Source organism: Montipora capricornis, chromosome 11 (assembly GCF_036669925.1).
Source record: "Montipora capricornis isolate CH-2021 chromosome 11, ASM3666992v2, whole genome shotgun sequence".
Taxonomy (NCBI): domain Eukaryota; kingdom Metazoa; phylum Cnidaria; class Anthozoa; order Scleractinia; family Acroporidae; genus Montipora; species Montipora capricornis.
Window position 1 is genome coordinate 4,418,287 of NC_090893.1, and position 17,500 is coordinate 4,435,786.

Consider the following 17,500-nt stretch of genomic DNA (forward strand, 5'->3'; position numbering starts at 1 on the left):
ACTGTGCGATGTTATTCTCTGCGTTGAAGGACAAGAAATCTACGCACACAGGGTCGTCCTGGCATCGTTCAGTCCGTATTTTTATGCCATGTTTACAAACGACGTAATTGAAAGCCGTCAAGACAGCGTAACGTTGAAATCTATGGACTCGAAAAGTGTTCAGCTTTTGATCGAATTTGCCTACACGTCGCAAATTCGGATCACAGAGGAAAATGTACAGTACTTGCTTCCCGTTGCGTGCATATTGCAGATCTCGGCCGTCAAAAAGGCGTGTTGTGACTTCTTGCAATCACAACTTGATCCTTCGAACTGCATTGGAATAAAAGATTTTACGGAGATTTACGGCTGTGTTGATTTAGCCAAAGCAGCGGAGAAATTTATTTTTCGTCACTTTTTGGAAGTATCTCAAAGCGAGGAGTTCGAAAACTTGACCAGGGAGCAGTTGACTGATTTTATAAGGCGCGATGAACTGTACGTTAAGTCAGAAGATGAGGTGGGACATTTTTTGTGGTTTGAGAAGAAATTTACGATAGTGTCAGATAAATGCTGATGAGTAAAACTCTTGTCGTCCCGGGTAGAAGGGTCACTTGCCTTACCCGAGCAACCCTGGGCGAGCCAACTTTTCTTTAACATACATATATATAAAACTCAGCGAACCGTTTACACGAGAAAAAAAAAGGTTGACTCGGCCTTAGGGTGACCTTCCTGGCCAGGTCACCCTTTTTCAATGGTAGGGTCACCCTCATAGCTGGGCCAACTTTTTTCCATGTAAACAGTTTGGCTCGCCTAGCTGGGTCATTAGGCAAGATAATGAGAGCATGCATGAGCACTCTCTTCTCAGTCTCCTGGTGATTGAAACTGAGGCAGTAAGCTTTTGACTCAGGCGAAAGGGTAAATTTTTTTCTCATATAAATGCTTGCTTAAGTTGATTCTGCTGGGATGGTGACCCTCCTACCCGGGTCAACTTTTCTCCGTATAAAGAAGGGCCTGAGTAACAGGGTAGATGGTTGCCTTTTGATGCATTTTTCATTCTTATTTTTTGCAAGTGTGATTAACATTACAGCACCTTGAGGACTAGTAACCCTGGTATGTTCCTGCATATCTACGGTGGGCGGATAATCATAATTATAATCATAATGTTGATGTTGAAGTTGTTCTTGATGTTGTCGTTGACGTTGTTGTTGACAATGACCATGACCACTTTACAGTGAATGTATGATCCCAGAACACAGTACCACAGCCTCATGTAATGAATTAGGAGTAGATTTTTCTGAAAAAGTGGGAGGAAAAAGCAAGGTCAAGCAGAGTAGCCTGAAAACAATCCTCCAGTCAGGATGTAAGTCCAGAATGGATTACAAATCTTGACTCTTGACTCAAGAATTCACGACTGGTTATTGATAATAGATGATCTTACCCATCCAGATATGATTAACCATCCAATGAGGCTCAGTTTTGGTGAATAAAGGGTAACTGAGTTTTTTCTGAAGGCATGCCTTACATGTTCATCCTCCCTGGCTTCCTGTCTGGCATTATTCCTCTTGATGCTTATTATTCATCTGTTTACTTTGCTTGTTAAATACTAAACTAGTCCACCTCCCACCCGTTCAGTGACAAATCATGAGCAAAGGGGCCTTAAAACCTCTCCTCAAGCCTCCCCTTTTTTTTTGGGAAGTAACAACAAAATAGTAACAAAAACTGTAAGTCTTATAAGTAGAAAGGAGTCAATACTGAAATTACTATTGCAATATAAATATAAATCTATGAATTTCAACGTTTAAAAAAAGCTTTTGTAAATATAAAAAGATTTTAATGTTTATTGGTTTCTCTCTGAAAAAGCTACTACCTTTTTAATTTCCGAGAGTGATATAGCTTGGAAATGATCACCGGGATCTTGGAGGCAAACATGTCCAAGGAATTGCCACAGTTCCTTCCCTTTGCCTTCAAGGCAGTGACTCAATTTCACCTTCTCAATCCAGAAAGAGACTAGACATAATAGATTTTACTCTGTCTAATACCAGACAATTGATATTCACCAATGGGGGGACTGCTTCAGGAACAAATGGGTTAACTGGACATTGATACTTAGGAAAGTAAAGTATCATTCGAAAAATTAACCCCTTGATCCCCAAGCCGGCCTGAACCAGCCATACTTAGTATTTTACACTTATCAGTGGGGAACCCCTGGGAGTTAATGGGTTAACCCATTGACCCCTGGGAGTGAGACTTTACTTTTACACTGTCTTATGCCAGACGACTTTACTTGTCAACTGTAGGCATCCTCGGATGCCTGAGGAGTGAATGGGTTAACCAGTCAAAATTCTCAATTAACTTCATTATTTGACATTTTCGCAAGCCCACACAATTTCCAATGCAAGTCAACCGTGGAAGTTTTTTGTTCTCTCTTAGGTTCTAGGGGCAATGTTGAGATGGGTAACACATGATCTACAGAACAGAACACAAGAATTGAAACAGCTTCTAGATTTCATACGAGTTCCATTTGTTTCCAACTCCTATCTCAAGTCACTGATGCAGTGTTGTGAACAAGGACTGAGGTCGGAATTTAAAGATATGCTGATACAAGCCTTTTCAGTAAGTGCAGTACCCTGAGGAAGTCATTAGTTAGGTTTAAGAGCCTCTGCAGACCATAGGGTCAATATTACAAGTCGCTGTCTTGGGAAAGGCACCATGCTCCTCCAGGCTCAAGAGAGTGGCAGAAATTGAGCCTACATCAACCAGCACGAAGCTGGGAAATCAATCTTAGACTAGTACCTACCTGTCTATAGCTACCTACCAATCTATCCATCTAGCTATCTACCATACCTACTTACAATGTACGTGTATTTACAGCTGCAATTAAGTGGATATAAATGGAGAAAGACTATTGGGTTGATTCAGTTCTGTTGTGCTTTTGTATGTATCCTGGGAATTCAATTGAGGCTGTTTCCACTCTGGGAATTTCTGATGTCATAGCAGCTAAATTTCTTTTACCATTAGTTTCCTTTTGAAATTTATTTTTGATAAAAAAGGAAATTGTCATTTTGTCATGCTCAAAAGGCTAACACTGCAGTTAAAATTTTTGGTGGGGAGCATGCCCCCGGAACCCCTTGAAAGAAATTGGACATAAGGCTACCTTGTTGGCGGTGATGTCGGGCTATTGTACGTTGACCTGATGTGAACCTTTCAAAGTCACTGAAATCATTTATTTTGCTTTCTTGACAGGGGACAAAAAGAGTATCAACCTCAACGACAGTTCAGAAAAGGCGTCCTCCAGGACCTACAGTCGTCTTCTTTGCAGGAGGATATTTGCGTAGATCCCTTGATGTTGTGGAGTGCTATGATCCTCTGACACTAACTTGGTCAATACTTCCTCCACTTGCTGTCCCAAAGAGTGGATTAGGAGCAGCTTATGTTGGTACGCAATTTGTTTTTTTCTGGACTTGTTGCAAGTCCCCTCAGGCAAATAGAACCATTTTTATAATGACAGTTAACCCCCTAAGGAGAGATTTTTGAGACAAGAAAGTCATTATAAACCACGGTTCCTTAGGAACTTAGCCGTTCTCAACCCAGTAAACAGCCTTCTGGAAAGGTTATTAGTTTCTGGCTTGGACTCTTCTTTAAACATTACATCCACTCCCCTCCCCTCCCCTCCCCTCCCCTCCCCTCCCCTCCCCTCCCTTTAACCTGTTGACTCCTTGGAGCGAGACTGTCTACCTCTGGATGATTTTACTCATCAATGGGTTATTTAATAGTATTTTTCCTGAAGCTTACAATCTAACTGCACATTCATAAAATTAATCTTAATCTATCAAAATATTGTAATTTTATTTTTTGAACTATGCTTAACTTATTTTTAGTAGAGTTGGGACCTCTTGATTCAAAGCTGATTGTGATGACCACTTGACTGGGCGAACACTTTGAATGCAGCTAAACCAAAACAGTACCCACAGTGACACTTAAATTCTTATGATGGTTGTAAAGTTAAGTGCTGTAAATTGCATTTGCAGACAGCATGCTGTATATTATTGGTGGCCGCAATAACACCTCTTCAGGAAACATTGACTCTGCCTCGGTAGACCGGTATGACCCTTTGCGAGATGATTGGAGGTCTATGAAACCACTCAGTGTCCCACGCAACAGGTTGGGTGTGGCTGTGAGTGAAGGGTATATCTATGCTATTGGTGGAGGGAATGGTAACTCGTGTCATACGTCAGTGGAGAGATATGACCCAAATCAGGATGAATGGACAAGAGTGACGCCACTTAATTTTTGTAGGATAGGTAGGCAAGTTCATTTTTGAGTACGAATGCATAGTACATGTATCTAAATTAGTGACATACAGTAAGTCGCAACCAGTCACTAAAATGGAGGTGAAATTATTGTGGTTGCATAAAGCCATTTTGTTGCTCTTCAGCTGCTCGGAGGGCAGTATTTCTTGCTAATCACATGCGATCGTGATTTGCCAGAGGCACACTGACCATGTATTTACATGGTATATCAATAATATTTTTTACCACAATTGCTTGTAATCTTGCAATGTGATTGGATAATTTGTCGTTGTTGATGAGTCTAGGCAACGCTGCTCGTGTCACACAATGTAATAGCCAATCAGGAATGCTCATTTTGAGAAATAAACCAATCATATTGCGAGAAAGTTATAGACAACCAGGGGTTTCAATAACTTCTGAAATAGCCGTCCATGATAGCCCATTGAAGGTGGCAGTTTCACAAGTTTATGATAGCATTTTTAGTGAAAATCAAGGCAAACTAGGCGGCGGTGTGAGGCAAAGCAGGCGGCGGTATACCGCCGGTAACCGGCTTCTACTGAAACCCCTGAGACAACATTTGTCCCTTCTTTGTGTCACACTCTGAAATAAGCAATTTCTTTGGCATTGAATATTGTGGTAAAATACACATTGAAAGTGGTTCAGCATTGTCTGTATTCTGATCGGATCAACAATGATATTGGTCATCACAATTAGTGGTGAAATTTGTTGTGGACTCACTCGGCACACTTGTAACATTTTGACCACTGTGATGACGAATATCGTTGTTTATAAAAGTACAGACAATGCTGAACCACTTTAGATGTGTTAGATTTTGTTTGTGATGGAATCATTGAAAAGCACAATGTTGAGAACACAGTAAAGTGCTGCTATGACCAAAAATCAATTCTACTTTTGCTCTGTATTTCAAAACTGAGTTAACTGAACACTAAGTGACAGGCGTTTTAAACCTTCATTTCAGAAAGATACTGTCCTGTTTATTTTGACTGGGATTTTTGTATTTAATGGTCTGCCATTACTAATCTTGACAGAGCTGGATTGAGGATAAGATGACGTCAAAGACTCACTAGTTTAAAAATGCAATGTGTGTGCGCGCGCCTAAATTAATATGCAGCACAGGAATTTCGAAAACTCGGACTAAAAAAAACAGTCTTCGGATAAAATTCGAAGGTCAAAATTTTGCCAGTCAGGTGTGAAGCAAACACGCTTTTAAAATCTGAAGGAAAAAGGGAAGTGAGTTTTTTGATCATAGTAGCAGTTGAAGTATCTGAAGGAATTTAATTACAGCTTCAAACTTTTAAAACAATAACCAGCTGTGATCAGGCTCTTATTACCCGTATATTTTTTTCAAGCAAACATGAACCTTATGCTTAAGCAGAATTTAGAGACCTGTACAAGAGGACGTAAACTCTGACATAAAGCAATGCTAAAAATGTTCCAGTTTACAGGTTTAAAAACAAAGTTTGAGTGTAACCATCCTCTTTTCCATCATAGTCGATTGATTACCTTCATAACATTAAACAACTTGAATTTCCACTAGGTGTTGCCGTTGCAGTACTTGGTAAAAGGCTTTATGCTATTGGAGGATTTGATGGAGGAAACAGGCTCAGAAGGTGGTTTCTTTGAATCAGCTTCATATCAGTTATTGTAGGGATTAACATGATCAACATTTTCGTAATACTTTTCAAATCACAACAACATACAGTAAGATACTGTACTGACAAGATACTAGTACAAAGTAATCAAGGATTTTTGTCAACCCACGGCAAGGCTTCTTTGTGACAAGACAACATGTCTTAGTTGTGCCTTTTTCATGTGCTCTAGCCCTGGAGAAATAATATTGAATAAGATTGACACTTTTCATTGTATGGTTAAGAGACTTGCTCTGTTGCCAAGTCGTAACTTAAAATTAATCACTTCTCCTTTTTTTCATTTGTTTACCAGTGTTGAATGCCATGATGTTGATGCTGATCTGTGGACCTTAGTATCTCCACTTGCGGAGCGTCGCAGTGGTGCCGGAGCAGCTTCTCTTCACGGTTACATATATGCCATTGGTGGTTACAATGGTGACGCACAACTTAACAGTGTGGAACGTTATGACCCTTCATCTGACACTTGGACGGTCATGTCACCTCTTGTGCACAGGAGAAGTGCATTAAGTGCCACTGTGTATTGTGATAGACTTTTTGTGCTTGGTGGGTACGATGGCGAAGGGTTTTTAAATACAATAGAAGAGTACATTGTAGAAAAAGATTGCTGGCGATTAGTAAGCACTATGAACTTGGGCCGAAGTGGAGCTGGGGTTGCTGTGGGCTGGAAACCTGCAACTTGATGAATTTCCTTCATTATTTCGCACTTTTAAGTCAATTTCACAGAGAAAGGAATTTGGGTCCTTTGGTATTGTCAAAACAAAATTAATCTTAGTTCATTTAACCTGTCATGTCCTTTTATTTTCTAACTTGAAGAACTAGTCTGCTATTAAAGGACAGAGAAGAATGTTGTTTGTGAAGTTTTACTTGACTACAAAACAACTATTGGCTATAATTTATTAATGTCAACCAACTTCAACAATTATAATTTTTTAAAGGGAAGGTGTCATTTTATTTCAAGAATCCTAATATACAGTTTAGTGATGCAATGATAAAAAGTTCTACCAATCAACTAATTGTCAGCCAACAGTCAGCTGACAATGATCAGCACAAAATTCACAAACAAATGCTCATCAGTTTAACTTCTAAGAGATCAACAAAGAAAACAAACATTTGCCTTGGAAATCAAGACTTCTAGCAATACAAAGTGTTCAAAAACCAAAGTTTGATTTGATTTGCATTAACTTGTTAATTTCAATTTACAGTGTCCCCGATTAGTGGTCTACGGCACTAGAAGATTAGACACTGAAATAAAGTTTCTTTCCTTTCCTTTCTTTGATCTAGTTAATTCTGCTGATATCAAGTGCAACCAAATTACCATTTCAGTGTACTTTCACACTGTTAGAGCGAGTTTCAATCGATTGTCATAAAACCAAAACCAAAGTAATTACTTTGGCCAATCAAAACTCTAAGTAATTACACGTAGCTGCCACAAAGTGCAGGAAAATTTGCATGCCCGAGCCATGATTGGTTTTGGTTTTACTTCTGACTGGTTGAAAAAGTGCAACCTCGTTCCCAGGGTCTCTCGAGCGAGGAGAGACCCTGGTAGGGTCTGGTCACGTGCTTCCGTGATAATTGAAAACACTAGGGAGGGGTCCTCTCTAAACAAGGAATTTGTCGATGTTTTACATAGTATTTATTTTAAAAGTTAAACAAGTTATTTGTTATCTACCTCATAATTGTTATGTTTATAGTTATATTTCTTCTTCTTCCTTCGTGGCCTTCTTGAACAAATTTTTACAAAGTAAAACGTCTTTGACTGAACCGCACAATCTACAGCAACTTATGACAGACGATGTATATGTTTTCTTCGGCGTTTACAAACTATTATCGCCGGACATAGCCGCAGAAGAACATATGTTCACATACCGCAACACGTGAAACTTGGTTTGTTTTGGTGACAACACATTCCGCATTCCTGTAGTCTCAGTAAAGACAAAATTCTTACTAAGCCGCCCCTCCCTTCATTGGATAAATTGTCATCTCCCAGATTCTGGGAGACACTTGACCAGACCCTACCAGGGTCTCTCCTCGCTCTCCCAAGTCGTTAAGATGAGAGACCCTGGCAACGAGGTTGGAAAAAGTGGCGCAAGAACTTTGAACCAATCACTGAGTGAAGCAATCATAAACCAAAGCAATTTGTTGATTACTTTCGACAGTCTAGATTGAAAACCGCTCTTCATGTTCCATTGCCAAGATGAATTAAAAAGATCCACCCCTGCTCCTGTCTGGCCTTAACCCATTAATCCATTCATTCCTGAAGCAGCTCCCATTGACAAGTAAAATCACTCCATGTTAGTCAGAGAGTAAAATCTGAAAGTCTCATTCTCAAGAGAGTGTTGCAGCTCAGACAGACGAGGAAAGGTGATCCAATCTAAAGGTCACAGGTTTAATTTGCAAAGTTGCGGGTCCAAGTATAGCCATTTGTGAACCTGCTATCCGCTAGTTTTTGGAAAGCCAACCCTTTAACAAGCTTTCAAGGTAACACAAAACAAACTCACTGTGAAGTTTGACAACTAAAATCCTCTCCGTTCTTGAGGTAAAGAGGGAATTATGACACCCGAAAATGGCTTGTAAAGTTTCGGGATTTTCGAGAAATGGGCCCGTAGGCCAATAGAGTGGTAAAGTGTGACGTCACAAATATTTAAAATTATGAAATTATGGGATTCATTAAGATCTTCAGAAAGTACATGATGAAGAATGGCCATTTGCTAAAAATCAGCATCTTATTGCAGTTTGGGGATGAGATATTGGCCCTTTCATGCTACAGTGACTCCATACAAATCCTTGTAATTTTGTCTTTGTTCTAAACGGTTTAGAACCAAGACAAAATTATAAGGATTTGTATGGAGTTACTGAAGCATGGAAGAGCTAATATCTTACCCCCATATTGCAACAATATGCTGATTTTTGACAAGCGGCCATTCTTCATCATGTTCTTTCAGAATATCTCAGTAAATCTCATAATTTCATAAATTTCGTTTATGTGACGTCATCACTTTACCACTATTCTCATACTGCAAAATTGCTACACTCAAATCCACTTCCTAGAGGTTCTAGGAATCATACTCTTTAACACTTATTTCCAACATGTTTAGTTGACTTTCAGTAATCATAACAAGATCAAGATTACCTGTACAGTTTAGACAAAATGACAAAAACTGCTTTTTAAAAGCAAAATACTACATGTACATGTGTAACATCCAAATGCCTCAGAGTAAGCTTCTATTCTGTGACAGAATAAAATACAACTTAAGGAAATACTAACAAGATAGAGATATTTAAAACCACTGCAAGTCCCTGCAGCCGCCCAGTGATCTTTGGGTTACGAACTTGGAGCTCTTCTTCAAAACAACCAACATCTACTGAAACACTCAATGATCTTCTCACTGTGACCAATAGATCTGCAATGATCAACTTGAGTACAAGTGTTTGACAGGTCTGCTGAGTGTGCAGTGTGTAACATCTAAATCCTTGCAAGTGCCAGATTTCTCCTTGACCTTCCACAGGAAGGTATGGAGTATTCCTAAAAGCCCATAAAAGAGGATCTTCTTCCCTACGGGAAGATAAGAAACCAACATGGACAGGCTACCTCACATAGCTTATCTTTGGCCAACAAAGAGTATTGATCTCCTACGTAATCGATCTTGATCCATAAAATGGAAATGGAAGGCATCATCATCAACTAGTGGAAAGTTTGCTTCAATAATGAAGCCTGGTTCACCATATTGTGGTCTCATTGCCCAAACATACTCCGAAAACAGCTCCAGTCCTTCACAGCTGATGTGACTAAGAACAAAATCATCAACTAAGCAGTGCAGTGTTTCTAATGGAGTGTGATTCTTGCAATATGTCTTCCAAAACTCGGTGGCACTAGCAAGTGCATGGTCTTTTCTCTCATTAAAAAGCTGTGACAGATCTCCAACGTCGCTCATAAGAGCTTTTGTTGTTGCAGTGAAGTAATCTCTTGCTTCAGCTATGGATGAAACAAGAGCATTATTGCTCACAACTTCCTTTATTCTCTCTTGTACCAACTGGAACAACAAATTTTTAGAACACATGACATTAGTGGTTTCATACTGAAAGGTCTCCATACTTTGTTAAAGTGATTGAGTTGTAATAATTAAATTATTTAAGTGTCAGTGGAAGTGGATATATAAGAATATCACGTCTTAAACCACCGAACCTAGACTCAGAGGAGTGAGCCTTAGTAGATTTTACTTTGTCAAACACCAGGCAATTTACTTGTTAATGGGGGTGGGAGGGGGGGGGGGGGGGAGGGGCAGTCCATTACTGTGACTGCAGAAGCATCTTGACAACCTTAATATTTTTTAAAACATTCGTCAAAATGATGTCCGTGTAAAGCCTTCAAGAGCAATGAGATGCTTCAGTGTACATCGTAGAAGGCATGCTGACACACTTCACACTTTGTTGGCAAGGTTAAAACAGGTGGCTTGCAAACACATTATATTGGTCTCCACATGAATCAATCAAACCTGCTTTAGAGCTATCAAAACTAGGCACTCTGTGAGCGTAAACTGGGTTGCCTTTGGTACATGTTTGTCCTCCTCAAATTTTCATCCTCATTCCCAAACACTCTAACAAATTATCAGTCCAGGAACAGAACACTATTTCTTTTAAAAATAGGTCATTTTCACTGTCGCGCAACAAAAAAAACCAATTTAAAACCGTTCAATGAAAAAGGCGAAAAACTGAAGGAAACAAATAGATCTGTAAACTACCTCCATGTTGGTGGATCAAAATGAGCCACCAATATGATACTCGACTTAAACATCTGGAGTTCATGAGATAAAATACAAGTGTATGAACACATCTCCCAATGCACCTGAAAGACTCAAACTGCTCAGATTCATAGGGATAGACATTTTTTCCCAACCAAATTTTTGGGTTTCACATTATGTCACGGCCACCATAAATTATGTTGGTTTCCCCAAACAAAGAAATGGAGGCCATGTTGGTGTGCCGGCCCAATCCTCTGGGAATTGAACTCTATTGTTATGCAAACATTCTCTTTTGTTTTCGTTGGAAAAACAGAATTGAGTGCAAATGAATATAAACAGCCAGACAACAGAGATAACACAGATCCGTTCAAGGTGTTCGATTCCTTCAATGAGTTTGTTAAACCCATATCCAACTAGACAAAATTACCACAGTTATGTACCACAGAATTTGCCATTTGGTTTCAGTGTTCTACATAAAAACATAGTTGGTAAAATACTTAGAAATACAGATCGGCTTGATGCCTGAAAGATGCAATTAATGTTGAAGTCCATTATTCGTCGCTTTGAAAATTCCAGATGTTTATTTTTCACCGCCTGTCTTGTTTATCAAATTTCTGTTCCATTCTTAGAGTATATTTTGTTTAAAGATCCACTAAAACGCCATTCATGTTAAATCGACTTTGACGCCATTACAGGTTAATGAGATATTCTACAGTGTCCACTGGATAAAATCTATGCATTTCTACAATCCCTGAAACCTACCACAGATATGAGCAGAAGACTCTGGGCGCAAAGACAATACTTAGCAGTGGAGTGACAGGAAAGACCCTATTGCACAAGTTTTCCATTTCTGACACAGGAAAAATGAATAATTATTTTAAAAAAAACACCGGAAAAATCCCTCTCGGGTTTCAACTGGATTGCCATATGGCAACCCAGTAAAAATTGGCAATCCTGAAATCACAGGAACATACACTGAGGATCGACAACTGGCTAACTGTTTACATCAATAATACTACATTATTACAAATATGATTATTAAGGGTCTAAACAGAACAAGAGGGCAGTGGTTAAAACTCCAGAATATTTTATGAGTGAATTTAATTAATATTTTGTTGTAAAACTGAGATTGAAATATATTCCTCATTCTCACATACTAATATTATTTTTTTAATTTCTGTAATCAATACCTACAAATCAGATGATCACAAAGAGCCTCAAAACACAAGAAAGTAATATGACACACACCCTAAATGGATGACTCCGTAACACCAACATGTGACATTAATAATCTATACTGACATGTAAACAGAAACAGCAGATCTAACAAAACCTCAAGAGCTAATTGCTTTGCTTTTGAGAGTTTCAAGGGAAATCAGTCAACTAAACGATAACATTGTGCTTGGTTTAATTAAAAGAATTATTGAAGTTGAATTCACCATTTATTGCCGGTTTTCACTGTCACACCATCATCAAAACAATTCAATAAATAAAGTCAAGAATCAAAGAGATAAAAGGAGATGAATGTTCAAACAGTCTCGCAAAGGTTCAGGTCTGTGCGATGTCTCGTGCAGGAGATATTCGAAGAAATGTTTTACTCAAATTTATAAGGCTATAAAAAGCCAGTAGTCATCTTCTGAGGGCTCATAAACAGCTATATGAGTACTTGTTCTCATACAAGGACCGCTCAGATTGCAAAATCTCAGCGGATAAGTCACTTTTTTAACCTACGTGACAGCATTCTCGAATCGTGTCACGCAAAAGCTTGGAAATTCAACCTTTATCACAAGACGAAAAGCTCTAACAAACTGAAAATTTGTGAAAAGATAATTCTTCAGATAATTCTTCTTATTTTTTAGTTTTGATGACGTCACGTGAAAACCAAGAATAGCATAACACAATGCATGGCAGAAATGTACTGCTAAATGTTACATGTATGTAGATTTTATAGTCATAAATTAGGTGAAGAGTCAAGATTTTACATAGATGCAAAAAATCACAAATCAAAACCTTTTACCACATATCAAACAGTTTCAAAATATATATTGATGCTCAGTTTGAAAGAAACAATGAACTGCTCATGGCAATTAAATTAAGATCCACTGCTATCAGGTCCACTATGGCAACCAACAGACTGTGAAATAACTTTCACTTTACAGACATGTAACCGAGATATGTAAATCAAAAGGTACACAACAAATTCACACACTGCTGATAAATTTGTAGCTCTGCAAAGGATTTACATTTGCATCCAATAACCTTGAATTCAACTCCATTAAGAACAAACAAGTGTTCTTTTACAGTAACTTCCTTGTTGCCAGTAATGCTTCTGCCAAAATGTTGATGAGCTGCACGATATGACCTCTGAGAAGGGTTAAATCACACATCTACATGCTGAAATGGTTGAGTTTCATCAATAAAAATATAATGACCTTTGGAGCACTGGATAAAGCAGAGGTTACCTTTCCAGTGAAAACTGGAGAGGTGATGGAAGTGATTTTGTCAAACAAAGTCCTTATAGTACACAATGTCACCCCACTGCGACCACTGAAACACTTCATGACTAAACCACAATGGAAGAGAGCTGAATATGTATGCATCTTTTACATCCCACATGCACGAATCAGGGCCTAGAGGCTGACTAACATGTGCTCTGTGAATGTCCAATCATGCGATTGTTTGACATAATGTAAGTGGAAGTGGCTACACACTTAATCTCAATGATTGACAACCCATCTGCTCAACAAAAACTGTAAACATATTCTGCATATCAAATATATTTTAAATTGCTCAATAAGAGACTTCCATGTAAAAACAACCGACATTAATATCAAAACTGGAGGACTATTTTTCATGATATTTGTCACAATAACTGCCAACAACTTTCATCACAGCTGTCATATTTCACAAACACGACACAACATATTGATGAGGAGATAAAATACCAGCAATAGCTGAGAATTTGCCACAGACTGAGATTTGTCTGGCTTTTTATACATACACACATTATTACATTTTTTGTTTACTATCAGAACAGTTTTACATTGAAGCAAGCCAGGGGGTACATGAAGGAAAGGCTAATCTAGGCTGGTATGCTTTGGACAAGAAGTCCTTTGATCTAGCTATTTGCTACTTAACCATGCGATCAAAGTCATTTTTTAGATTGAAATACTTTTGCTCAAAACTTACATATTTGAAATGCTTTTAAAATACATGTACATGTAAGAAAGATGTAAAGCCGTTTCTTTGTTAGAACTAATTCAAAGAGATTGCAGTTTGATTATTACTCCCAAATTAATAAGCATTTTGTTCCAAAGTCAAGGGCCATAACCAAAATTAATTAGAGAGGTCAAAAGAGATTTATCCAAATGCTTGGCTTGCTTGTCTCTAATCCCATTTTATAAATGCATTCTCTGCGATTCCTGCGATTGAAAAAAGACAATAAAGCCTCATTTTCTGGTCATTTTTATGGCATATGCCTGAAGTCTTCAATCAGAGAAAAGAAGCTTAGAATGGTTAAAAAGGTTTAAAACAACCCTTGCTGGAGATAGTTGTTGTTGTATTTCATTAACCCTTGAATGTCACACTTTGAAAAGACATGTATCCTTAGCATCCTCATCACTTGACAAATACAATGTATCAATTGAAACAAACCATCAGTACATATCTTGTATTTCATCACACTTGACATGCATGTGTAAGTAACAGGAAATTTTGGTGAAGAGTCAGCTTTTTTTATCAAGCAATAATGCAATGAAATATCATTTCTGAATAAACTCTCCATCTGCTTGAGTTAACTGCATAATGCATTATCTTATTTTAAAAATGGTATGAAAGTTGACTTCCACACAAGTAAATATTTTTTATCCTGAGGCTTGTAGTTACCTGGCAGAACTTGGAACAACACTAATATTAATTTCTATCAAATTGCTTCCATGATACTTTAATAAATGGACACCAAAAAATTCAAATTCAAGGCTAAAATAACAATATTACATGTTTCCAATGGTCTTATGAGACTTAAAGAACATCTCTGAGACAACTAGAAACTTCTGAAAGTCAGAACAATAATAATTCTATTACAACTGTATATAGATTTAACCAAGCCTAAAAGCAGTCGAGCTCTCTGGTTATTTATTCTTACTGCCTGTAGGGTAACAGTCAAAAAGTGAAAAGGTTTCAAATTGTCCGCGTTTTGATGTGTCATGTTGCTGCTTTAATAATTAAATAATTTTCTTTGCTTTCTCCTAAAGAAAAATTCATTGCCTTCCACGGTACATTTATGCTAAAAACCAATATCGCATGAATCACGAAGCCATGAGTACAATATTGGCTTTTCAAGTGAAATTTACTTTGGAATTCACCAGTTTAGCAACAAATTTTTCTTGAACTGCATGTGTTTTAAAAGAAAACAAGCACACCCTCAGCGAGCGAATGGAAAAGGAAAATAGCCATTTCAGAGTCAACTGTCAATGGCCAACGAATAGGAATCATGCTAAAATTAGAACCCATTAAAAAAACTTTGTCAGTTCAAGGTCAAAAGATGTTGAGGCACATTGAAAATTAACCTGCGATCAAGCGTACTTTTCTTGAGACAGGGCGCTAAAAAGTACGCCTGATACAATTTCTTAACGAGTCGTCTGCCGCCCACCTGTCAAGAGTGATGTTATCATGTGTCATGCTATAAATGTGAGCCAATCAGATTTTACCGGAAATTATTTGCACGCTGCGATTCAAGTCTTTAAAGATGCGACAAATAACAAAATAGCACTCTGGCTTTGATTTCTGCAATCAAAGCTATTTCTGCAAATCCTGCTTGACAGTTGGCGCGGTTTCTCTGTTCAAACCATCAAGGAACAAAGAATTTCGAGATAAAATGGCAGAAAAAGCCCGAATTCTTCATGTCATCATCAGGCGTAATCAACAGTATAATAAAGACAATAAACTTTATTTAGACTCGAATATTTGAGATGCCAATAAAAGATGCTATAAAAATAGATATGAGGAAAATGGACTTTGAGAAATTCTAGTTTTTCAGCAGCAGCTACTCAGCTATCATTTTGTTAGAAGTGTGTTCAGATTGTTCAGCTATTCCGTAAACAGTGTTGAATTTCTCTGTCAAGCTCGGCTGATTCCCCGAATGTGACAGCCCTAAAGTCCTATTCGGTTCTTTTTGGATTCACAACTTGTTGCTTCCGAATATATTCCAAAGGACTTGCCACAACTACAAACGTTTTCGAGTTGGTGGAAGAAGAACGATGCATTTTCTTCCAGAATGTTCGGGCCTGTATTAATAACACTATTGCGAAATCCCGTAGGAAGTACAACTGTAATGTCTTCTTTTACTCAAACCATTCTTCGGATGCATTCTGTCCGCTCTTCCTTTAAAGGTTTTTGAAAAAAATCTGAAGTCGAAGCAACAGCAGCTGTAAACAGAGCCTAAACATCACTCGTGTTGAAATCCTTCTTGGCGGCCATAATTTCAGCAGATGTTAACCGATTTACAAGAAGTATGATTTGCAATTCTGTAACCAATCGGAGCGAGGCTCCAAAAGCTCCATTGTTTTTCGGCCAATCAGAGTAAAGTCCAGATTCTGGACTACGAGCAGACGACTTGTTAAGAAATTGTACCAGGCGTACCTTTCCCCACCATGTCTACGGAAAAGTACGCCTGATCGCAGGTTAATTGAAAATAAGTTGGGCAAACGGATTAAAAAGCACTTTTTCAATCGCATTTTAGAGCAAAACAAGCAAACAAATCAACTTTTCCTTATGTCTAAAAGAGTACAGATCGTTTTTATTTAATTCCAGTTGTTTTCATTCCTAAACAAAGGAAAAACCGATTAAACCACTTTTTGAAAATAACAAACGGTTTAGTGCCCAAGGAAAGAATTTGTGGAGTAACTTCTTCCACTAAGTATGACCTAGTACTGGTATTCTGTTTTTGTTGTTGTCGTTCTCTTTCACTCTCCTTTCGTTTCTGTTGTGGCCATAGGTCCTCCAGGCATCATGTAACCTTATCAGAGCTTCTAAAGATATGCCAAAAATTGCAATACAGAGAAAAAAGCAGGTCTAAGCAAATTAAAAATAAGCACTCAGCTTTAAGTTTATATCCCTCCAATGCTTGACTTGAATAGCTGCATAGCCGCCACAGTGTGGACCACAGCTATCATGATAAGTCAAACTGGATTGAAATCAGCGAAAAATGGAGAAAGAAAACATTTTCCAAACCATTTTCCACCTGAACACTAAAAGCATTGACTGTGTAAGAACTATAGTTGACGTAGTATGGCCGTGTACCCACATCGAGCTACTGAATGCATGGAAAAAATGAAGCCTTGCTTATGTTTAGGTGAGTTAACCTGGGTTGAGCCTGCAATCCAATTGAAAACCAGTACCTGGTCAGCAGTCACATTAAAAAAAAAAAACAGCTGACCTCAGTGAGCTCTAAGCTTGAGCTCGCGATATGGTCATGTGGTACTGGTTAGCAGATACCTTGTTTTGACAGGTGTCAATTGATCAAAACATGGATGTCCAATATCAAAGATGTATGCTGTAAACTAGCATGATACTGGTCACATTGGCATACATGGAAGGGTTGGACGTAAGAAGGGATATACGTATATAGGGACAGTTGATGATGTTATGGCTATAAAACCAAAAACTCTTGCATCGATGGGTTACCATATTTTATTAACTATGACCAGTGCTCCATGTGCACGCGCCCGCGGAGCTCTGCTACAATACCATTTCCGTCATATGTTTGGCAAGTCTTGAGTCACATGCATGCCACATATGATGTATAAAGTGCCATGTACATGTAAAC

General features: G+C 38.2%; 2 protein-coding genes across 3 annotated transcripts in view; one reads left to right on the plus strand and one right to left on the minus strand.

Moving 5' to 3' along the window:
- The window catches only part of LOC138024884 (kelch-like ECH-associated protein 1), a 6,950-nt gene extending 171 nt beyond the window's left edge, over window positions 1-6,779 (plus strand). Inside the window, exons 1-6 of the mRNA XM_068872075.1 lie at window positions 1-493; window positions 2,407-2,589; window positions 3,220-3,412; window positions 4,005-4,277; window positions 5,824-5,896; window positions 6,228-6,779. The exon at window positions 1-493 is cut by the window's left edge and continues 171 nt beyond it. Coding sequence (XP_068728176.1) covers window positions 1-493; window positions 2,407-2,589; window positions 3,220-3,412; window positions 4,005-4,277; window positions 5,824-5,896; window positions 6,228-6,615 — 1,603 coding nt within the window. The 3' untranslated portion in view covers window positions 6,616-6,779. The remainder of the gene's footprint in view (window positions 494-2,406; window positions 2,590-3,219; window positions 3,413-4,004; window positions 4,278-5,823; window positions 5,897-6,227) is intronic.
- Window positions 6,780-6,860: 81 nt separating this feature from the next.
- The window catches only part of LOC138024887 (uncharacterized), an 11,619-nt gene continuing 979 nt past the window's right edge, over window positions 6,861-17,500 (minus strand). Inside the window, exons 2-3 of one of the 2 annotated variants that reach the window (XR_011127082.1) lie at window positions 8,003-9,966; window positions 6,861-7,421 (exon numbers count right to left, since the gene is read on the minus strand). Coding sequence is in view for 1 of the 2 variants with exons in the window: in XM_068872081.1 (XP_068728182.1) it covers window positions 9,535-9,966 (432 nt within the window). In the remaining variant the exon portion in view is untranslated. Of the gene's footprint in view, window positions 7,422-8,002; window positions 9,967-17,500 lie in introns of those variants that run through there. The other variant, XM_068872081.1, reaches the window with a different exon arrangement.